General features: G+C 42.0%; 3 protein-coding genes across 9 annotated transcripts in view; all 3 read right to left on the bottom strand.

Moving 5' to 3' along the window:
- Positions 1 to 17,513, bottom strand: part of LOC110971871 (protocadherin gamma-A5-like) — a 65,655-nt gene extending 48,142 nt beyond the window's left edge. For both annotated transcript variants that reach the window (XM_051954421.1, XM_051954424.1), the window contains exon 1: positions 15,025 to 17,513. In XM_051954421.1, the coding sequence (XP_051810381.1) occupies positions 15,025 to 17,307 (2,283 nt within the window). In that variant the 5' untranslated portion in view covers positions 17,308 to 17,513. The remainder of the gene's footprint in view (positions 1 to 15,024) is intronic.
- On the bottom strand, positions 327 to 23,051 carry LOC110968548 (protocadherin gamma-A11-like). Of its 6 annotated transcripts, none has more exons than XM_051954408.1 (2): positions 11,421 to 13,975; positions 327 to 536 (listed from the first exon to the last, which is right to left on the bottom strand). In XM_051954408.1, exons 1-2 carry the CDS (start codon positions 13,774 to 13,776, stop codon positions 427 to 429), a joined length of 2,466 nt encoding a protein of 821 aa, XP_051810368.1. In that variant the 5' UTR covers positions 13,777 to 13,975; the 3' UTR covers positions 327 to 426. The 6 variants fall into 6 exon arrangements, with proteins under 6 accessions (XP_051810368.1, XP_051810369.1, XP_051810366.1 ...); XM_051954409.1 differs by lacking the exon at positions 11,421 to 13,975 and adding an exon at positions 20,364 to 23,049 and having other exon boundaries at positions 338 to 536; XM_051954406.1 differs by lacking the exon at positions 11,421 to 13,975 and adding an exon at positions 4,286 to 6,846 and having other exon boundaries at positions 346 to 536.
- LOC110968546 (protocadherin gamma-A11-like) lies at positions 7,747 to 10,421 on the bottom strand. The gene has a single exon (XM_051954428.1). The coding sequence runs from the start codon at positions 10,228 to 10,230 to the stop codon at positions 7,765 to 7,767; it is 2,466 nt and encodes an 821-aa protein (XP_051810388.1). The 5' UTR covers positions 10,231 to 10,421; the 3' UTR covers positions 7,747 to 7,764.
- Positions 23,052 to 24,269: the final 1,218 nt, after the last annotated feature.

The raw sequence follows: 24,269 nt of genomic DNA on the forward strand, positions 1-24,269 counted from the left end.
AGCAGAGGTTGAATAAGTGACAGGATCACTGTGATTACCGCCTTGGTGACAAAAGAAATATGGAAACAATTATTCATAAGTGACTAAAGAGAATTAACGTCTATTAAGACACTCAAGACGTCATCCGTCATGGCCAAGCACATCAACAACGTTGCAAGAGACTAATGAGCAATGAGTCCTTTCTAAAACATAATATAATCAAGTCCAAACGATACACCAAGGAAATAATAAAATATCATTTGCAGGGCGACAAAATGAATCTAATATCATTTCCTTGAAATTCTGAACAATAATGCAAATGCAGCAGTGAGATCAACTGACACAAAAACAGACGCTGTCCATGGTACTGAAAATGATAGTATGCCTTTGAATGTCATTTTAACGAATTTGAAGTGAAACAGTAGCACAGAAAGCAAGTTAGACGATTTAACTGACCTCTAGAGGAGAGTCTGGTTCATCCAAGATGCTCTTCTCACTCTGAATCCGCTGCATCGTCCCTGAACAACTGGGATCCATGATCAGCACGTTCTGACTACCTCTGCCGAACTGACAGTCACTCTTTCTGGAGTCTGTCGTCCTGCACACCTCGTAATTGTACACGTGTTGGAGAGTGCCTGTTGTCCCCAAAGTGTCTGAGTAACGTGGAGGATAATATGGAATGACAGGCAGGTTGGAATGATACAGGATGCGAGACTGTCTCCATCTGTAGATTTTCACTGAGATAATAACCACCAAACACGTGATGAAGAGGAAGGAGACCACAGTCAGAGCCAACACTAAGTAAAAAGTCAGGTTGTCATTGTACTCCTTGTCGTGTGGAAAGTCACTGAACTCCGACAGAACTTCAGGGAAGCTGTCCGCCACCGCCACGTTCACAATGACTGTAGCTGAACGAGAGGGCTGCCCGTTGTCCTCCACTATAACACTCAGTCTCTGTTTCACTGCATCTTTATCACTCACTTGGCGGATGGTTCGGATCTCTCCGTTCTGGGAGCCCACTTCAAACAGAGCCCTGTCTGTGGCCTTCTGCAGTTTATACGACAGCCACGCATTCTGTCCAGAGTCCACATCAACAGCCACCACTTTGGTCACCAGATAGCCCACATCTGCTGAACGAGGAACCATTTCAGCCACCACAGAGCCACCAGTCTGGACTGGATACAGGACCTGAGGAGGGTTGTCGTTCTGGTCCTGGATCATGATTTTCACTGTCACATTGCTGCTGAGTGGAGGAGAGCCTCCATCCTGTGCTTTCACCACTAAAACTAACTGTTTAATTTGCTCATAATCAAAGGAGCGCACTGCGTGTACGACTCCGCTCTCTGCATTTACAGAAACATATTCAGAAATTGGAGATCCACCTATGTCATTAACATCCAGAATGTATGATATGCGTGCGTTTTGGTTTTCATCGGGATCCTGCGCTCTTACAGTCAGAACAGAAACTCCCGGTGAGTTATTCTCCACAACAAACGCACTGTAAACATCTTTTGGAAATACTGGAGCATTATCATTCACATCAGAGACCTTCAAATAGAAAGTTCTTTGGGTTGAGAGGGGAGGCCTTCCCGAATCAGTCGCAACAACAGTGATGTTATATTCTGAAATACTTTCACGATTTAATATAGAATCTGTGATTAAAGTATAATAATTTCTCATATTCGATTTAATCTTGAAAGGTGAAAGTTCTTCTATTGTACAAGTTACGTGTCCGTTCTCACCTGAATCGAGATCTTTTACGTTTATGATGCCAATAGTTGTACCAGGAGGAGAATCTTCTGAAACAGGACTAGTGAATGACATCATATTAAGGACAGGTGCATTGTCATTCACATCGATCACTTCTACAACAACTTTACTGGAGTCTGTTAAAGCTCCTTGGTCTGTCGCTTCAATACGTATTTCGTATTTCTTTGATTTTTCATAGTCGACCTGCCCTGAAAGGACTATCACGCCAGTTGTTTGGTTAATTTTAAATATACTGTCAATGCCGCCTTGCATTTTGGAGATAGAGTAATGTATCAAACCATTTGAACCGCTGTCCGCATCAGTTGCATTCACAGTGGTGATATAGGTTCCTTTTGCGGCATTTTCCATCACTGTAGACTTATAGACTGATTGGTTGAAAACAGGAGAATTATCATTAACATCTAAAACAGTAATATCTATATTTACTGTACCAAATTTCTGAGGCGTTCCACCGTCCACTGCTATCAGCTTCAGGGATAAACTTGGATATCTTTCTCTATCCAGCGGCTCCTCAAGTACCATTTCTGCATATTTTCTTCCGTCTGCATTTGAATGCTTTTTTAATATAAAAATTTCATTCGGGGATAAATTGTAGTCGTGGAGCCCGTTAACGCCTACATCGGGATCATTAGCTGCTGGTAAAACAAAACGCGCTCCCGGAGCGGCTGATTCACCAATCGTCAATTTCATGTCGTGCTGATGAAAAGAAGGCGAATTATCATTTATGTCCAATACTTCGACCGTAATGTGGTGTAGTTCCATGGGGTTTTCTAAAATGAGATCAAAGCTGAAGCTACACGGCGTTACGTCTCCGCAAAGCTGCTCTCGGTCGATTCTCTGATTCACAACCAGAGTCCCTTTGTCTGCCTTCAGCTCGGTGTACTGGATGTTTTCTCCGCTCACGATACGGGCCCGACCTGAACGAAGCCTCTGCAGATCTATCCCGAGGTCCACTGCGACATTACCAATAACAGATCCCTTCTTCATCTCCTCTGGGATTGAATAACGTATCTGACCAGCAGCAATATGACTGAGAAAAAGAAGACAAAGAATATTTTGCGTCGTCAGTGTGCTGCACAAACGCCATCTTAGAGTCCGGGAAGGATGTTTTGCGAAATCCATGGCAGCCAGCAAATGAAATGAGAAGATTCTTTCTGAACACTGCACTTCGAAAATCCAAGGATTAACAACAAGCAACACAAGAGAAGCTTAGCGTCAGACGTGTATTTCCTGCTTTGTTCCGCCCCGTAGTGAAAGATATTGAATTTAAGCCTGTGTGCTTGCACCGATCTCGGTGTCGTTTACTGTCTGAAGCAGATTCACTCTCCACAGAGCAGAAAGAAGAATGACACCGCCTTAAACACTGTTCAGATTTATTTTAACTTGACCAACAGCGTCCCTTACAGTCCAATCAATGAATATCAACGCAGTGAAGGAAATGATTTGCAAATCCAGAGTCCATGCGAACAGAATATCTGACCAGAATAAAAATACAGCCACTGTCCTCAAAAATGAAACTCATTCAGACTACATTATGATTAAATCGCTACTACGGCAGGCAACTACAGGAGAGAAAGATACAATACAGTGTTTCTTGAGACTGAAAACAAAGAAACGCTTGAGGTATTGATAAAAGTGACGTTCAACTAACTAAAGCACTACAATAAAGAAGAAAACTTGTTGAAAAAAACAAACAAAACCAAAACAACTTAAGCTTCAGCACATTTGCTGCAGACTTTTCAGAAACCTAAAACAAATAAATCTAAATGTCTTTTGTGAAATACAAGCCCTGTTAATTGTAAAACTACACCAGTGCTGCCTCAGTGCAAAATAGATTGTACAAACTGCTAGTATTTATTATGCAATATGATATTTGAATTTCAGATCACTATCAAAAATATTAGCAAGTTGAAGACTGAAAGTTGGCTGAAGGCCATGAGTGAGCAACAGAGGGAGTTACACGATCGTTAACCATTAACATAGTTTTACAGAAAACATTAAGATCAAAATATCCAAAAAAGATGAATACACGAAGTTTAATTTCCAATAAAATACAAAAAAAAAAAAAACACGTCGATTCCTGTGAATTCCTCGAGTGGAAAATTGTATGAGCGGAAGAAAAAAATGGCCAAGAAAAAGGTATATAACTGGTGTGGATATACGTCACGATCATAATTATACAGACATCGAAAAATAAAGAATAAATAAAGAAAAAAATAGTTATAACATGTATATGGAACATAAATTGCAAAATGCCACATTTTGGTCATCTATATTGCAAGTTTCACAGTCAGACATAAAATGCCAGGCACGCTGACCATGGTGCTGAAAAGTACAGTTCAGCTTTGGCTTTAAGCTGTACATTTTTACTGGAAAAAAACACACAGAGAGAGAGAGAGAGAGAGAGGAGAAAAAGAAGACAGAAAACAACTGACCTCGAGAGGAGAGTCTGGTTCATCCAGGATGCTCTTCTCACCCTGCATCCGCTGCATCGTCCCTGAACAACTGGGATCCATTATCAACACGTTCTGACTACCACCTCTGCCGAACTTACAGTCACTCTTTCTGGAGTCTGTCGTCCTGCACACCTCGTAATTGTAAACGTGTTGGAGAGTCCCTGTTGTCCCCAAAGTGTCTGAGTAACGTGGAGGATAATATGGAATGACAGGCAGGCTGGAATGATACAGGATGCGAGACTGTCTCCATCTGTAGATTTTCACTGAGATAATAACCACCAAACACGTGATGAAGAGGAAGGAGACCACAGCCAGAGCCAACACTAAGTAAAAAGTCAGGTTGTCATTGTACTCCTTGTCGTGTGGAAAGTCACTGAACTCCGACAGAACTTCAGGGAAGCTGTCCGCCACCGCCACGTTCACAATGACTGTAGCTGAACGAGAGGGCTGCCCGTTGTCCTCCACTATAACACTCAGTCTCTGTTTCACTGCATCTTTATCACTCACTTGGCGGATGGTTCGGATCTCTCCGTTCTGGGAGCCCACTTCAAACAGAGCCCTGTCTGTGGCCTTCTGCAGTTTATACGACAGCCACGCATTCTGTCCAGAGTCCACATCAACAGCCACCACTTTGGTCACCAGATAGCCCACATCTGCTGAACGAGGAACCATTTCAGCCACCACAGAGCCACCAGTCTGGACTGGATACAGGACCTGAGGAGGGTTGTCATTCTGGTCCTGGATCATGATTTTCACTGTCACGTTGCTGCTGAGTGGAGGGGAGCCTCCATCCTGTGCTTTTACTACCAGCTGAAGCTGTTTGATTTGCTCATAATCAAAGGATCGAACTGCACTGAGAACTCCACTTTCAGAGTTCAAAGACAAATAAGTAGAGACTGGACTCCCACTGACCTGTGTGTCCTCTAAAAGATATGAGATTCTGGCATTTTGATTCCAATCAGAGTCTTGAGCACTGACAGCAAATATAGAAAACCCAGGAGAATTATTCTCTGTGATGTAAGCAGAATAACTGTTTTTATCAAATAATGGTGCATTGTCATTGACATCAGAGATTTTCAGATGTAATTTAGTTGAGCTGGAAAGAGGAGGAGACCCAGAATCGGTGGCTGTTATTGTTATGTTATATTCAGTGACAGATTCTCGATCAAAGTCTTGATCAGAGATCAAATTGTAATAGTTTGTTAGAGATGATTCAATTTTAAAGGGAAGTTTTCCCTCAATAGAACATTTGATTTCTCCATTTCTCTCAGAATCTGCGTCTTTTACATTTAAAACAGCAATAGTTGTACCAGGAGGTGAATTCTCAGAAATTGGACTGGAAAATGACATAACATTTATAACTGGTGCATTATCATTGACATCAACAACTTCAAATATAACTTTACTTGTCCCAGTTAAACCACCTTGATCCTTTGCTTCGACCCTGACTTCGTACTTTCTGTCCTTTTCATAGTCTATTTGACCAGACACATAGATAGTCCCTGTGCTTTCATCAATACTAAATAAATCTACAGTGCCTCCTTTCATTTTAGATAAACTGTAAGTAATGAGTCCATATGAACCACTGTCAGCGTCTGTGGCATTTACTGTGATGATACTTGTGCCTGTCATTGTGTTTTCCACCACAGATGCTTTGTAAACTGATTGGTTGAAAACCGGATCATTGTCATTAGCATCTAAAACAGTAACATCTATATTTACTGAACCAGATCTCTGTGGTGTCCCTCCGTCCACTGCGATTAATTTCAAAGAGAAATGTGGATGTCGCTCTCGATCTAAAGGTTTCTGCAGCACCATTTCAACATATTTGCTTCCATCTGGATTTGCATGTTGCTTCAATATGAAATTGTCGTTCGGTGATAAAATATAATCTCGCAAAGCATTTTGGCCTACATCCAGATCCTCCGCACTCTGTAGTGGGAAACGTACTCCAACTGCAGCAGATTCACTCATTTCAAAACTGATAGCTTTATCTTTGTTTAGAAATACAGGAGCGTGATCGTTTATATCTAAAACCTCGACAGTGATTCTGTGGAGCTCGATTGGATTTTCTAAAATCACCTCAAAACTGAAGCTACACGGCGTCACATCTCCACAAAGCTGCTCGCGGTCGATTCTGTCATTCACCACCAGAATCCCTTTGTCTGTCTTCAGCTCGGTGTAGTGAACGTTTTCTCCGGTCACGATACGGGCCCGCCCAGAGCGGAGCCTCCTCAGATCCAGACCAAGATCTTGCGCTACGTTACCGATAACAGAGCCTTTCTTCATCTCCTCTGGGATAGAATACCGAATCTGACCACCGACCATGTTGAACACATGAAGGAGCAGCATAAGGAGTCCGATTTGCCGTCGCAGTCCACAAAACAATCGCCATCTTAATGATATGGAGGACACATATCTCCCAGTCGCCATCATTTAAAAAAAAAATTTTAAAAAAACAGGATCTTTTTCCTGCTGAAATGTCGAAGAAAAAAAACAGCCCCGAGTATATTCGTTTCCCGGTTACATCCAAAAACGTCTCCAAAATTTACTTGTCAGTCTTTCAGATCGCGCTCGTTCGAAACCTCGACTAAACACAGAGAGCCTCCTTCACTGTATATGCAGTCAGGGGATGGACTGGATGACGACGCAACACTCAACATTTTGCTAACCAACAGCGTCCCTTAGAGTTGAAAAGATGGAAATGAAACGAGAACGAGAAAACATCAATACAAAAAATAATTCAAGTAGCAGTGGTCTGTTTGTTGTAGGAAAAGGCTTATTGTCAATATAATATTAGTGAAAGGAAATTGTAGCAGAGCACATAACTTATTCAAAGAGAAAGCCAACCACTGAAGTGTCAAAACTGCATTTCTTTCTTGCAACTAAATAATTTGCCGACAATGCAGGAAATCATAATGACTGAGAAAAAGACAACAGGGCTGCAAACTTGAATTAAAGAAAAATACTTTAAAAAAAATACATGTCATCGTGAAACAGTAAGTGGTACAAACAGGAAGGCATTGGGTCGGTGAAACTATATTTTGACTAAGGTTAAAATGACGCTGTTTCCTATAGTCAAGTCAAAGAATTACAAGTAGGATTGTGTGTTATAAAAACTTTGTCTATGTGTGTCACACTAACATTTTTATCGTTTATTTTTAACCAAAAACATAAATAACTTTGGTGAAGTGATTTTAAAAACTCAGGATAAACATTTTTTTTAATCACAGCTTTCAAAAGCATGATAACTCAGCAAATGGAAATGGTCAATGTGATGTAATAAAGTACAATATTGACAATATTTTAGCAACTCAAATTTGTTCGATATAATTAACATTTTTGATGCCATTCTCTTGAACAGTTAGAGATTGTACTATTATCTGTAAATTAGAACATTTGGAGACGGAGAGCAAAACGTCTTATCAAGTTATGTGAACCAGCTGAGGTGTTGTCCATGGTGCTGAATACAGAGCCACAGCTTGCAACTGCTTATTATTAATGAAAGTGAAAAGCAAACACTAACACAGAACCTGAGACACATACAAAGCAAAACTTTTCAACTGACCTCTAGAGGAGAGTCTGGTTCATCCAGGATGCTCTTCTCACTCTGCATCCGCTGCATCGTCCCTGAACAACTGGGATCCATTATCAACACGTTCTGACTACCGCCTCTGCCGAACTTACAGTCACTCTTTCTGGAGTCTGTCGTCCTGCACACTTCGTAATTGTACACGTGTTGGAGAGTCCCTGTTGTCCCCAAAGTGTCTGAGTAACGTGGAGGATAATATGGAATGACAGGCAGGCTGGAATGATACAGGATGCGAGACTGTCTCCATCTGTAGATTTTCACTGAGATAATAACCACCAAACACGTGATGAAGAGGAAGGAGACCACAGCCAGAGCCAACACTAAGTAAAAAGTCAGGTTGTCATTGTACTCCTTGTCGTGTGGAAAGTCACTGAACTCCGACAGAACTTCAGGGAAGCTGTCCGCCACCGCCACGTTCACAATGACTGTAGCTGAACGAGAGGGCTGCCCGTTGTCCTCCACTATAACACTCAGTCTCTGTTTCACTGCATCTTTATCACTCACTTGGCGGATGGTTCGGATCTCTCCGTTCTGGGAGCCCACTTCAAACAGAGCCCTGTCTGTGGCCTTCTGCAGTTTATACGACAGCCACGCATTCTGTCCAGAGTCCACATCAACAGCCACCACTTTGGTCACCAGATAGCCCACATCTGCTGAACGAGGAACCATTTCAGCCACCACAGAGCCACCAGTCTGGACTGGATACAGGACCTGAGGAGGGTTGTCATTCTGGTCCTGGATCATGATTTTCACTGTCACGTTGCTGCTGAGTGGAGGGGAGCCTCCATCCTGTGCTTTTACTACCAGCTGAAGCTGTTTGATTTGCTCATAATCAAAGGATCGAACTGCACTGAGAACTCCACTTTCAGAGTTCAAAGACAAATAAGTAGAGACTGGACTCCCACTGACCTGTGTGTCCTCTAAAAGATATGAGATTCTGGCATTTTGATTCCAATCAGAGTCTTGAGCACTGACAGCAAATATAGAAAACCCAGGAGAATTATTCTCTGTGATGTAAGCAGAATAACTGTTTTTATCAAATAATGGTGCATTGTCATTGACATCAGAGATTTTCAGATGTAATTTAGTTGAGCTGGAAAGAGGAGGAGACCCAGAATCGGTGGCTGTTATTGTTATGTTATATTCAGAGACAGATTCTCTATCAAAGTGTTGATCAGAGATCAAATTGTAATAGTTTGTTAGAGATGATTCAATTTTAAAGGGAAGTTTTCCCTCAAGAGAACATTTAATTTCTCCATTTCTCTCAGAATCTGAATCTTTTACATTTAAAATAGCAATAGTTGTACCAGTAGGCGAGTCCTCAGAAATTGGACTGGAAAATGACATAATACTTATAACTGGCACATTATCATTGACATCAATGACCTCGAAAATAACTTTACTCGTTCCAGTTAAACCACCTTGATCCTTTGCTTCGACTCTCACTTCGTATTTTTTATCTTTTTCGTAATCTATTTGACCAGAAACATAAATAGTGCCAGTTTTTCCATCAATAGTGAATATGTCCGCTGCACTTCCTTTCATTTTAGACAAACTGTAAGTAATGAGTCCATATGAACCACTGTCAGCGTCTGTGGCATTTACTGTGATAATTCGAGTGCCTTTCACTGTGTTTTCCACCACAGATGCTTTATACACCGACTGGTTAAAAGCAGGAATGTTGTCGTTAGCATCTAAAACGGTAACATCTATATTTACTGTACCAGATCTCTGTGGTGTCCCTCCGTCCACTGCGCTGAGTTTCAAAGACAAATGTGGATGTCGTTCTCTATCTAAAGGTTTCTGCAGCACCATTTCAACATATTTGCTTCCATCTGGATTTGCATGTTGCTTCAATATGAAATTGTCGTTTGGTGATAAAATATAATCTTGCAAAGCATTTTGGCCTACATCCAGATCCTCCGCACTCTGCAAAGGAAACTGCACTCCAACTGTAGCTGATTCACTGATTTCAAGGCTGATAGGTTTGTCGCTGTTTGGAAATACGGGAGCGTGATCGTTTATATCTAAAACCTCGACAGTGATTCTGTGCAGTTCCATTGGATTTTCTAAAATCACCTCAAAACTGAAGCTACACGGCGTCACATCTCCGCAAAGCTGCTCTCGGTCGATTCTCTCATTCACCACCAGAATCCCTTTGTCTGTCTTCAGCTCGGTGTAGTGAACGTTTTCTCCGGTCACGATACGGGCCCGCCCAGAGCGGAGCCTCCTCAGATCCAAACCAAGATCTTGCGCTACATTACCGATAACAGAGCCTTTCTTCATCTCCTCTGGGATAGAATACCGAATCTGACCACCGACGATGTTGAACACATGAAGCAGCAGCATAAGGAGTCCGATTTGCCGTCGCAGTCCACAAAACAATCGCCATCTTAATGATATGGAGGACACATATCTCTCAGTCGACATCATTTGAAAAATACAATTAAAAAACAGGATCGTTATTCTGTGAATATGTCGAAAAAAACAGCCCCGAGTATATCCGTTTCCCGGTTACATCCAAAAACGTCTTCAATATTTATTTGTCAGTCTTTCAGACCGTGCTTGCTCGAAACCTCGAGTAAACACAGAGAGCCTCCTTCACCGTATAAGCAGTCAGGGGATGGACTGGATGACGAGGCAACATTAAATATTTTACTGACCAACAGCGTCCCTTAGAGTTGAAAGATGGAAATAAATCAAGGCCAAATTCATAGCAGTAATCCTCCAAGAAAACACAAACAACTTACAGCTCGTTATCAATTTTTTAAAGACGCTGACAACAATATCCTATTTTCAGGCACAAGTATATATTAGCACAGGCCATGGCATTTAAAAAAAAATCTAATTAGAAAAAAACCACATAAGCGAAAAATCTAAAGTTTACCTTACTTCTTAACAAAATGTTTGCAATGCAGGAGGCCGTAAATACGAACGCTAACTCAGAAAAGAAACTACATAAATGAGCGACAAAATATTTCTAGTTAGGAAAAATATTTGGTGTCATTGTAAAACTACGGGAATGTGCCGTTACAAGGAAGATTTTGTATCTAAGATGTTAAATGCTGTGAAAATATAGCTGCCTCTTAATATACACATGTTCAACGGAATGCTTCACTCCGTGAGTGTCACAAAAAAAATTCCAACACGATTTCAAACTGATATTAGCTCCTCACTATCAGCAAGTTTATCATCAGTTGTAACTGAGCAGGTATCAAGGCAATGGAAAACGTTTTTCTAGGGGCACAACGATAGTATAATCATTGCTCTGACAACTTTATATTGACAGACATGGTAAATATGTTAATGACACAGGGTTTGACAACCACAAGCTGTATTCTATTTACCACCAAACATTGTGGAGAAGCAGGAGAAATCTTACAAATTGACGATAAAGACTTGACGTGCTGTCCATGGTGCTGAATGTTACATCACAGCGTGCATGTATATAATGAAAGCAAATAAAAAGCGTAGAAAAACACATTATATTTGACACACACGAAGCAACATTTTTCAACTGACCTCTAGAGGAGAGTCTGGTTCATCCAGGATGCTCTTCTCACTCTGCATCCGCTGCATCGTCCCTGAAAAACTGGGATCCATTATCAACACGTTCTGACTACCGCCTCTGCCGAACTTACAGTCACTCTTTCTGGAGTCTGTCGTCCTGCACACTTCGTAATTGTACACGTGTTGGAGAGTCCCTGTTGTCCCCAAAGTGTCTGAGTAACGTGGAGGATAATATGGAATGACAGGCAGGCTGGAATGATACAGGATGCGAGACTGTCTCCATCTGTAGATTTTCACTGAGATAATAACCACCAAACACGTGATGAAGAGGAAGGAGACCACAGCCAGAGCCAACACTAAGTAAAAAGTCAGGTTGTCATTGTACTCCTTGTCGTGTGGAAAGTCACTGAACTCCGACAGAACTTCAGGGAAGCTGTCCGCCACCGCCACGTTCACAATGACTGTAGCTGAACGAGAGGGCTGCCCGTTGTCCTCCACTATAACACTCAGTCTCTGTTTCACTGCATCTTTATCATTCACTTGGCGGATGGTTCGAATCTCTCCGTTCTGGGAGCCCACTTCAAACAGAGCCCTGTCTGTGGCCTTCTGCAGTTTATACGACAGCCACGCATTCTGTCCAGAGTCCACATCAACAGCCACCACTTTGGTCACCAGATAGCCCACATCTGCTGAACGAGGAACCATTTCAGCCACCACAGAGCCACCAGTCTGGACTGGATACAGGACCTGAGGAGGGTTGTCATTCTGGTCCTGGATCATGATTTTCACTGTCACGTTGCTGCTGAGTGGAGGGGAGCCTCCATCCTGTGCTTTTACTACCAGCTGAAGCTGTTTGATTTGCTCATAATCAAAGGATCGAACTGCACTGAGAACTCCACTTTCAGAGTTCAAAGACAAATAAGTAGAGACTGGACTCCCACTGACCTGTGTGTCCTCTAAAAGATATGAGATTCTGGCATTTTGATTCCAATCAGAGTCTTGAGCACTGACAGCAAATATAGAAAACCCAGGAGAATTATTCTCTGTGATGTAAGCAGAATAACTGTTTTTATCAAATAATGGTGCATTGTCATTGACATCAGAGATTTTCAGATGTAATTTAGTTGAGCTGGAAAGAGGAGGAGACCCAGAATCGGTGGCTGTTATTGTTATGTTATATTCAGAGACAGATTCTCTGTCAAAGTCTTGATCAGAGATCAAATTGTAATAGTTTGTTAGAGATGATTCGATTTTAAAGGGAAGTTTTCCCTCAATAGAACATTTGATTTCTCCATTTCTCTCAGAATCTGCGTCTTTAACATTAAAAACAGCAATAGTTGTACCAGGAGGTGCATCCTCAGAAACTGGACTGGAAAATGACATAATATTTATAACTGGTGCATTATCATTGACATCAATGACCTCAATAACAACTTTACTTGCTCCAATTAAACCACCTTGATCCTTTGCTTCGACTCTCACCTCGTATTTTCTGTCTTTGTCATAGTCTATTTGGCCACACACATAGATAGTCCCTGTGTTTTCATTAATAGTGAATATATCTGCTGCACTTCCTTTCATTTTAGACAAACTGTAAGTAATGAGTCCATATGAACCACTGTCAGCGTCTGTGGCATTTACTGTGATAATTCGAGTGCCTTTCACTGTGTTTTCCACCACAGAAGCTTTATACACGGACTGGTTAAAAACGGGAATGTTGTCATTAGCATCTAAAACGGTAACATCTATATTTACTGTACCAGATCTCTGTGGTGTCCCTCCGTCAACTGCGATGAGTTTCAAAGACAAATGGGAACGCTGTTCTCTGTCTAAAGGCTTCTGCAGCACCATTTCAACATATTTGCTTCCATCTGGATTTGCATGTTGCTTTAATATAAAATTGTCGTTCGGTGACAAAATATAATCTCGCAAAGCATTTTGGCCTACATCCAGATCCTCCGCACTCTGCAGAGGAAATTGTACTCCAACTGCAGCAGATTCACTCATTTCAAAATTGATAGCTTTATCTGTGTTTGGAAAAACGGGAGCGTGGTCGTTTATATCTAAAACCTCGACAGTGATTCTGTGGAGCTCGATTGGATTTTCTAAAATCACCTCAAAACTGAAGCTACACGGCGTCACATCTCCGCAAAGCTGCTCTCGGTCGATTCTCTCATTCACCACCAGAATCCCTTTGTCTGTCTTCAGCTCGGTGTAGTGAACGTTTTCTCCGGTCACGATACGGGCCCGCCCAGAGCGGAGCCTCCTCAGATCCAGACCAAGATCTTGCGCTACGTTACCGATAACAGAGCCTTTCTTCATCTCCTCTGGGATGGAATACCGAATCTGACCACCGACGATGTTGAACACATGAAGCAGCAGAATAAGGAGTCCGATTTGCCGTCGCAGTCCACAAAACAATCGCCATCTTAATGATATGGAGGACACATATTTCTCAGTGGCCATCATTTACAGAATATAATCATTAAAAAAACAGGATAGTTTTCCGGCTGATATGTCGAAAAAACAGCCCCGAGTATATCAGTTTCCCGGTTACATCCAAAAACGTCTTCAGTATTAACTTTGTCAGTCTTTCAGACCGTGTTCGCTCGAAACCTCGACTAAACACAGAGAGCCTCCTTCACCGTATAAGCAGTCAGGGGATGGACTGGATGACGAGGCAACACTAAATATTGTTGCTGAACAACAGCGTCCCTTAGAGTCGAAAAGATGGAAATGAAACAAGGCCAAATTCACAGAAGTAACCCTCCAAGAAAGCACAAACAACTTACAGCTCGTTATGTCTTGTTGAAAGACGCTGACAGTCAATAGCCTGGTTTTTCGATATTAGTGAACTTTAGCACAGGACAAGTCATCTTAAATATTTTAATTAGAACAAAATCACAAGCGAAAAAATCTAAAGTTCATCTTACTTCTTAACAAAATGTTTGTAATGCAGGAGGCCATAACCACGAAAGATAACTAAAAAAAAAACACCATATAAATGAGCTATAAAATACTTCCGCTTATGGAAAAATAATTGAGGTTATTGTACAACCACTGCAATGTGCCCTTACAAGAAAGATATTGCATCTAAGATGTTAAATGCCGTGAAAATATGGGTGCCTCTTAATATACACATGTTCAATGGAATACCTCACTCTGTGAGGGTCACAAAAAAAATTTCAACACGATTTCAAACTGATATTAGCTCCTCACTATCAGCAAGTTTATCATCCGTTGTAACTGAGCAGGAATCAAGCAAATGGAAAACGTTTACGAGGGGCACAACGATAGTATAATCATTGCTCTGACAACTTCATATTGACACACATTGATAATATGTTAATGACACAGGGTTTGACAACCACAAGCTGTATTCTATTTACCACCAAACATTGTGGAGAAGCAGGAGAAATCTTACAAATTGACGATAAAGACTTGACGTGCTGTCCATGGTGCTGAATGTTACATCACAGCGTGCATGTATATAATGAAAGCAAATAAAAAGCGTAGAAAAACACATTATATTTGACACACACGAAGCAACATTTTTCAACTGACCTCTAGAGGAGAGTCTGGTTCATCCAGGATGCTCTTCTCACTCTGCATCCGCTGCATCGTCCCTGAACAACTGGGATCCATGATCAACACGTTCTGACTACCAGCTCTGCCGAACTTACAGTCACTCTTTCTGGAGTCTGTCGTCCTGCACACCTCGTAATTGTACACGTGTTGGAGAGTCCCTGTTGTCCCCAAAGTGTCTGAGTAACGTGGAGGATAATATGGAATGACAGGCAGGCTGGAATGATACAGGATGCGAGACTGTCTCCATCTGTAGATTTTCACTGAGATAATAACCACCAAACACGTGATGAAGAGGAAGGAGACCACAGCCAGAGCCAACACTAAGTAAAAAGTCAGGTTGTCATTGTACTCCTTGTCGTGTGGAAAGTCACTGAACTCTGACAGAACTTCAGGGAAGCTGTCCGCCACCGCCACGTTCACAATGACTGTAGCTGAACGAGAGGGCTGCCCGTTGTCCTCCACTATAACACTCAGTCTCTGTTTCACTGCATCTTTATCACTCACTTGGCGGATGGTTCGGATCTCTCCATTCTGGGAGCCCACTTCAAACAGAGCCCTGTCTGTGGCCTTCTGCAGTTTATACGACAGCCACGCATTCTGTCCAGAGTCCACATCAACAGCCACCACTTTGGTCACCAGATAGCCCACATCTGCTGAACGAGGAACCATTTCAGCCACCACAGAGCCACCAGTCTGGACTGGATACAGGACCTGAGGAGGGTTGTCGTTCTGGTCCTGGATCATGATTTTCACTGTCACGTTGCTGCTGAGTGGAGGAGAGCCTCCATCCTGCGCTTTCACAGTAAACACCAGTTCTTTTATTTGCTCATAATCAAAGGAGCGCACTGCGTGTACGACGCCGGTTTCCGCATTAACGGAAACATGCTCAGATACTGGAGACCCACCAATTTCACTCTCTTGTAAAATGTAAGAAACCCTGGCGTTCTGATTTTCGTCAGGATCTTTAGCATTAACACTTAATATAGAAACACCCGGAGAGTTATTCTCTGCAATCAAAGCGGTGTAAAATTTTCGTGGAAATACTGGGGCATTGTCATTGACGTCTGAGACCTTTAAATTAAAAGTTTTTTTGGTTGAGAGTGGAGGCGATCCTGTGTCTGAGGCTACAACAGTGATGTTACACTCTGACAAACTTTCACGATCTAATGCAGCATCAGTTATCAATGCATAATAGTTCCTCACATTGGATTTAATTTTAAAAGGAACACCGCCTTCGACTGTGCACCTTACTTGTCCGTTTTCACCCGAATCAAGATCTTTAACATTAATTATGCCGATGGTGGTTCCAGCAGGTGAGTCTTCTGCCACTGGACTAGTGAATGACATGACGTTAATAACTGGAGCGTTATCATTCACATCGATAACCTCAATTTCAACTTTGCTCGAGTCTGTCAGTCCTCCATGATCTTTAGCTTCGACCCTGAACTCAATTTTTTTGTCTTTTTCAAAATCAATTTCCTTCGTTACATATATTTTCCCCGTAGCCTCATCTATATCGAACACGTCTGTTATTCCTGCTTTGGATTTTGAAAAGGAATATGTTACTTGTCCGTTTGAATCGCTGTCAATGTCGCTCGCGTTTACTGCAACAACATACGTGCCTTTTGGAACATTTTCTATCACCGTGGCCTTATATACAGATTGATTAAACACTGGAGCATTGTCATTGGCATCTAGAATTTTGACATTTATATTTACTGTACCAGATTTCTGTGGATTTCCACCATCCACAGCCAGCAGTTTAAGTGACAGGTGTGGCTGTTGTTCTCGGTCTAAAGGCTTCTGAAGCACCATTTCAGCGTATTTACTTCCATCCGGATTAACGTGTTGTTTTAAAACAAAATTGTCATTCGGAGTTAAAATGTAGTTCTGCAGACCGTTGGGCCCAACATCAGCATCGTCCGCGCTCTCTAACACAAAACGGGATCCAAGTGTAGCGGATTCGCTTATTTCCAATTCCAAGTGAGTGTTCTGAAAAGTAGGAGCGTTGTCGTTTACGTCCAGAACTTCTATGGTCACAGGGTGCAACTCCATTGGTTTTTCTAATAAAATCTCAAAGGTGAAGCTACACGGCATCACATCTCCGCACAGCTGCTCTCGATCTATTCTCTCATTCACAACTAAAGTCCCTTTGTCTGCCTTCAGCTCAGTGTACTGGATGTTCTCTCCGGTCACGATACGGGCCCGACCAGAACGAAGCCTTTTCAGATCCAAACCGAGGTCTTGAGCGACGTTACCAACAAGGGACCCCGTCCTCAACTCCTCTGGGATCGAATATCGGATCTGTGCGTCCGACTGACGGAGAAAAAGAAGCTGAAAAACAAGCAGGTTGACCGCCCGCCGCATTCGCCATCTTTCACCTCTGCCTCGATGTTGTTCTTGAAACTCCATGTGAAAAAGGGCTCTTGAAGCGAACTGAGGGACGCAAAGAAGATTTCAGCTCTCGAAGGAAAACGTATACATTCTAGGTGAACTTGTATAAAAGCATAAATCGGCTGTGTATTAAATGCGCTCCAGCTCGCCTCAAACACAGATCATCTGCTGTTGTGAAACACAGTGATGGAGGAGGGAACAGCCCTGCCTCAAACAGCGCTGTACAATTGATTTACCAGGCAACAGCGTCACTTAGAGGCTAGAATATTAAACTCCAATAACCAGGCATGCAACTGCATGAGATTGGAGTTTAAAATGATATCTTTTAAAATATTGGCACACCTACAAAAATAAAGTGTATGATTGTTCCCTCTAAGGCATGCCAGAATTATTTATAAACGAATCAAGACAAAGAATGGGATGTCATTCAGTGTGAAGAAGCCAAAAAAATGTATATTTAATATTTACTGTCTTTACTGTTGGCATAATAAAATGTGTTCACGAGGCAGAGTAAAAACAAGAACAAGAACAAAAGCAAACTAAAAAACAGTCACAGTCAGTGACCTTATTTTGTCATGGCTTGCAGTTGACAATGCATATTTCCTTACAGTGCCAGATTACTAATATAGGGTGATATATTCCTGATACGTTTTAAAACCATGTCTCAAACATACTGCAGTTTTGTCCTGTGTCACCGACACACACACACACACACACACACACACACACACACACACACACACACACACACACACACACACACACACACACACACACACACACACACACACACACACACACACACACACACACACACACACACACATACATATACAGTTGTGCTCATAAATTTACATACCCTGGCCAAATTTGTGAAATATTGTCCTTTATTTTTTAGCAAATATGTTTGTTAATGGAAACATTTTCTTTCATTTAGGGCTGGTGTTTAGACAAAGCTATTTATTGTCATGCCATTGTATTTGCTCTGATCATTCATGTTTTCATTAAAGAATGGAGTACATTTTACAAATTCTGCCAGGGTATGTAAACTTATGAGCACAACTGTATGTGTGTGTGTGTGTGTATATATATATATATATATATATATATATATACACTGCTCAAAAAATAAAGGAACAATTTTTAATCCAAGTATTGCATCAAATCAGTTAAACATGTGGGATACTGATCTGGTCAAGTAAGTAACTGAGGGGCTTTTTAGTCAGTTTCAGCTGCTTTGGTGTTCATAAAATTAACAACAGATGCACGAGAGGGGTAACAATGAGACAACCCCCAAAACAGGAATGAGTTTACAGGTGAAGGCCACAAACATTTTTTTTCCTTTCTAATATTGTCTGACTGTTTTTCACTAGTTTTGCATTTGGCTAGTGTAAGTGTCACTTCTGGTAGCATGAGGCGATACCTGGACCCTACAGAGGTTCCACAGACAGTCCAACTCCTCCAGGATGGCACATCAATGTGTGCCATTGCCAGAAGGTTTGCTGTGTCTCCCAGCACATTCTCAAACACATGGAGGAGATTCCAGGAGACAGGCAGTTAGTCTGGGATAGCTGGACAGGACCGTAGAAGGTCCTCAACCCATCAGCAGGACAGGTATCTGCTCCTTTGTGCAAGGAGGAACAGGATGAGCACTGCAATAGCTCTACAAAATGACCTCCAGCAGACCACTGGTGTGAATGTCTCTGATCAAACAATCAGAAAGAGATGTAATGAGAGTGGTCTGAGGGCCCAGCATCCTCTAGTGCCCACTGTGCTCGTTGACTGGCACCGTGGAGCTCGGCTGGCACCACAGGAATTTGCAAGTCCACCACTGGTGCCCTGTGCTTTTCACAGATGAGACCAGGTTCACCCTGAGCGCATGTGGCAGGCATGAAAGGGTCTGGAGAAGCCGTGGAGAACGTTATGCTGCCTGTAACATTGGTCAGCATGACTGGTTTGGTGGTGGGTCAGTGATGGTGTGGGGAGGCATATCCATGGAGGGACGCACAGACCTCTACAGGCTGGAAAATGGCACTCTGACTCAGCAAGATAGACTAGCCTGCCACATGAGTTTTTCACTTTGATTTTGGGGTGTCTTGAATTTAGCCCTCCTGGGGGGTTGATAATTTTCATTCCCATCAAACAATGTGGCACTTTTCATTCCCAACACATTATCCAGTCCATATCAATGCTAATATCCAGTTTGTTTATTCCCCGTATTGAAATATGATGTATTTCCAAAGTGTTCCTTTAATTTTTTTGAGCAGTGTATGTATATATATATATATATATATATATATATATATATATATATATATATAGTGTGTGTGTGTGTGTGTGTGTGTGTAACCAACATGTAAACAGATCATGCCACAGAGCAAAGCAGCACTTCAGCACCACGGACAGCGTCACAGAACCATCCAGGGCTTTGTGCGAAGCCACTTTCTTTTTTTTCCAAACATACAACCATGCAAGCGACAGAATTAATTTCAGTTTTCAATTGTTGGCACTTACTAAATTTTATGCTGTTGCAAGAACCCAAATAATAAATCTGTTTAGCATGGCAGTGATCAATGTCTGCAACCAACCTGCAGTTTCACTCCCAGGTTCATCCACACCAAACTCACTGACTGCATATATTTGAGGACACAAGATGCAAGACTGTGTCCATCTGTGGATTTTACTAGACAAGAACCACTGAACGTGTGATAACTTGTTAGGGAATTGACATAAAACAAAAAAGTCATGTTGTGATTTTACTCTTTGTCATGCAGTTTGTAAGCCAATGCTACAACCACCAACAGTTTTACACATAATTATTTCTTTGTAAATTATATAGGAAATAACAGGGATGTTGCTCGTGGTGCTCAAAGTGAGAGTATTACTTTAATCTATTTATTATCAGTGCCAAAAAAAAAAAAACAGAGCAAGAGACACAAACGCAGAGAGGCAAAGTAAATCATACCAACTGACCTCTAGAGGAGAGTCTGGTTCATCCAGGATGCTCTTCTCACTCTGTATCCTCTGCATCGTCCCTGAAAAACTGGGATCCATGATCAACACGTTCTGACTACCAGCTCTGCCGAACTTACAGTCACTCTTTCTGGAGTCTGTCGTCCTGCACACCTCGTAATTGTACACGTGTTGGAGAGTCCCTGTTGTCCCCAAAGTGTCTGAGTAACGTGGAGGATAATATGGAATGACAGGCAGGCTGGAATGATACAGGATGCGAGACTGTCTCCATCTGTAGATTTTCACTGAGATAATAACCACCAAACACGTGATGAAGAGGAAGGAGACCACAGCCAGAGCCAACACTAAGTAAAAAGTCAGGTTGTCATTGTACTCCTTGTCGTGTGGAAAGTCACTGAACTCCGACAGAACTTCAGGGAAGCTGTCCGCCACCGCCACGTTCACAATGACTGTAGCTGAACGAGAGGGCTGCCCGTTGTCCTCCACTATAACACTCAGTCTCTGTTTCACTGCATCTTTATCACTCACTTGGCGGATGGTTCGGATCTCTCCATTCTGGGAGCCCACTTCAAACAGAGCCCTGTCTGTGGCCTTCTGCAGTTTATACGACAGCCACGCATTCTGTCCAGAGTCCACATCAACAGCCACCACTTTGGTCACCAGATAGCCCACATCTGCTGAACGAGGAACCATTTCAGCCACCACAGAGCCACCGGTCTGGACTGGATACAGGACCTGAGGAGGGTTGTCATTCTGGTCCTGGACATGTACAATAACTGTTGTGTTACTACTTTGGGGTGGCGAGCCTCCATCTTGTGCTTTAATTCGTATTTTGTATTCTTTGACTTGTTCATAGTCCAGTGAACGCAAAGACTGAATGACTCCACTTTCTGTGTTAATAGAGAAATATGTGGAGGCCGGATTTCCATTAACCTCGTCATCAATAAGAAAATACGAAATGCGTGCATTCTGACCCTGATCCGGATCACTGGCGTGGATCTGCAACAGAGCGACACCTGGTGAATTGTTTTCCATCACCTGAGTGTTGTAAACACTTTGGTTAAAAGCTGGAGCGTTGTCGTTAACGTCAGTAACTTCTAAATAAACATTTTTTCGGCTTGATAAGGCAGGGACGCCCTCATCAGTCGCAGTTAGAGTGATGTTATACTTTGAACGCTTTTCTCTGTCGAGGTTTTGCTCTGTGACCAATGTGTAATAGTTCCTGAATGAAGTTTTAATTTTGAGTGGGAGACTTTCATCTATTGTTAAGTGCACTTGTCCATTTTTCCCAGAATCTTTATCTTGGACACTTATCAGCCCCACAACTGTTCCAGGAGGAGAATCCTCTGAAATCTTCCCCGAAAATGAAGCCATTGTAATGACTGGACTGTTGTCATTCACATCTGCTATTTCTATAATTAATTTGCTGGCCCCTGCAACACCCCACGGATCCTTTGCTTGAAGATTTATTTCGTAATTTGGAGAAACCTCGTAATCTATGTCACCGGCGAGTTTAATGTCTCCGGTGTAAGAATTTATTTCAAAAGGACAGGAGGAATCCTCCTCTTGGTGGGTGAAAGAGTATGTAACATTCCCATTGTAGCCTTGATCTGCGTCTACTGCACTGACTCTAGCAATAACTGTCCCTCGCAAAACATTTTCAAAAACAGAGGCTTTGTACACAGATTGCGTAAAAACGGGTGCGTTGTCATTTGCGTCCAGAACAGACACATGTATCCTCACTGTTCCCGACCTCTGCGGCTCCCCACCATCGACAGCACTTAATATCAGAGTATGCTCGCTTTGCTTCTCGCGGTCCAAACCGCTTTGAAGCATCATTTCGGCGTATTTACTCCCATCTGCTCGCGTATGTTGCTTGAGAACAAAATGTTCATTTGCCTTTAAAGAGTAACTCTGCAGTGAGTTTATTCCTACATCAGGATCAGCGGCACTATCGAGCAAGAATACAGTCCCTGTGGGGGTCGATTCGCTAATTTCCAAATTAATTTCCTTTTTGGGAAAAGCAGGCGCATGATCATTTACATCTTGTATTTCAATGGTGATGGAAAACAATTCGAGCGGATCTTCGAGGACAATTTCTAGACTAAAGCTGCACGGAGATTTTTTGGCACATAATTTTTCTCTGTCAATTCGTTCATTGACAACGATATGTCCTTTGTTCTTGTTGAGCGCGACATACTGGTTATCATCGTCTATAACTAGTCGAGCCCGACCAGATACCAACCTTCTCACATCCACGCCCAGGTCTTTTGCAACATCTCCCACAAACAGCCCTTTCCTCATCTCCTCTGGTATAGAATAACGAATTTGTCCGCTGACCGCTGAAACAACGCAGCAAAGCAAAATGGAGACTCTCAAATCCAACGCAGCGCCTTTGTTTTTCAGATAATCCATTTCTTCCCAAAAATGTCAAATCCAAAACGCCGACTATCTCGCTTCCACTACACACCACATACGCAGTTTCTACAGTCTTCTTTCAAATCTATACTAAACCCAGAGTCTTAGTGGGTATACGCACTCAACCATCGCCTATTTTCTTCAAACAAGGGTGTTGACTTTGTGTCAGTGATAGGGCCGACGTTACACACAAGTAGACTGCTTAGGCAACAGCACCACCAACAGTGACTAAGTAAAACGACATCACTACGGGCATAAGTGTACAACACTGCTGCACTGCTTGGTCTGTCCATACCCAAACTCCTTTGTGCAATTTCTGTCTAACCTATAATGCTGCAGAATTACAACACCAAAATCCAGTGAACAATAGGACAGTCAGGAAGAGTATTTAAAATTCACGTTTTAGAGATAGAAAAAAAAATAGATAATACAATCCCTGATTCTGTTTCTGATTCCTGATCCCTGTTTCTGATTATACAGGAAGTTTGTCACGAACAGATATCACCTCTCTATGAATACTAATAAGTAAGCCTTGAATTGTGCCGCGAATGAGTTTCCTAAATTTCTTCTAAAACGTAAAAGCTCCAATTGTCCAAAATTAAATAGACTGAACTAAAAATGTGGGCATACGCACAAACAGACCGAATCATTACAGAGGTGTCAATCTGCAAACTGTCACACAAACAAACAAACAAACAATTAATAGACAGGCACATAAACAGAGAGATACATTGACAGATAGAGATACAGATAGATAATCTCTACTCTGCCGTGATCTAATCCAACTGAGAAGTCCTGTGACCTACATTTCAGCAGTGGAATCAACATCGAAACTGCTGCAACATTCATCCACATGCATGAATGAATGCTGATAAATTTAACTGCAGTATATTTTGCCTCTGTGCAGCTAACATGTCTGAGCAGGTAGAAAATGCCTATTTTTTGAAAATGGGTCACAACAGTGCCTTGTTCCATTCCCCTGCTCACACATCAGAGCATATCCTGCCACAGAGCATACCATTCTGCACATCATGATTGTGCATTATTCAGGTGATGACTGCACAGCAGCAGCCAGGTTATTAATATTCATGTAGCATAAAGCCCAGGGTGTAGAAAAACATAGCACGCTCAAATAAGAGCAATGTACTAGCCTGTGCTGCATGAAAACAAGCTGAAATTTTAGTCTTGCATGGAGATCACTTTTCACTGTAACATATAGGGGAGGTATGTTATCCAAACACTCATGAATGCATCAATACAATCAGTGTATTGTACAAAAGAGACACAGAGCAAAAGAGATTGAGTAAGAAGATAAAAAGAAGTGTGTTAAATATTGATTGCGGGAGTTGAGGATAGAGTCCATAAGGCTATGATACTAATAAAGCAGTGTGTGTGTGTGTGTGTGTGTGTGTGTGTGTGTGTGTGTGTGTGTGTGTGTGTGTGTGTGTGTGTGTGTGTGTGTGTGTGTGTTTAAAAGTGGAAGGGAAATGGAATTTGTCTTACCTGTTTGATCAATATGGAGAAATTTCATCCAGGAAGCACACCGAGGAAGGATACATGAAAAGAGAAAACAGTTAGTAGGAATCCTT

Source organism: Acanthochromis polyacanthus, chromosome 10, assembly GCF_021347895.1.
Source record: "Acanthochromis polyacanthus isolate Apoly-LR-REF ecotype Palm Island chromosome 10, KAUST_Apoly_ChrSc, whole genome shotgun sequence".
Lineage (NCBI taxonomy): Eukaryota > Metazoa > Chordata > Actinopteri > Pomacentridae > Acanthochromis > Acanthochromis polyacanthus.

Excerpts from the sequence above, each read along its gene's own strand:
- LOC110968546 (XM_051954428.1), bottom strand. The coding sequence starts at position 10,230 with ATGATGTCGACTGAGAGATATGTGTCCTCCATATCATTAAGATGGCGA.
- LOC110968548 (XM_051954404.1), bottom strand. The coding sequence starts at position 13,776 with ATGATGGCCACTGAGAAATATGTGTCCTCCATATCATTAAGATGGCGA. Across the intron at positions 4,338-11,472 it reads AACACGTGTACAATTACGAA|GTGTGCAGGACGACAGACTC; the intron begins GTGTGCAGGACG and ends TACAATTACGAG.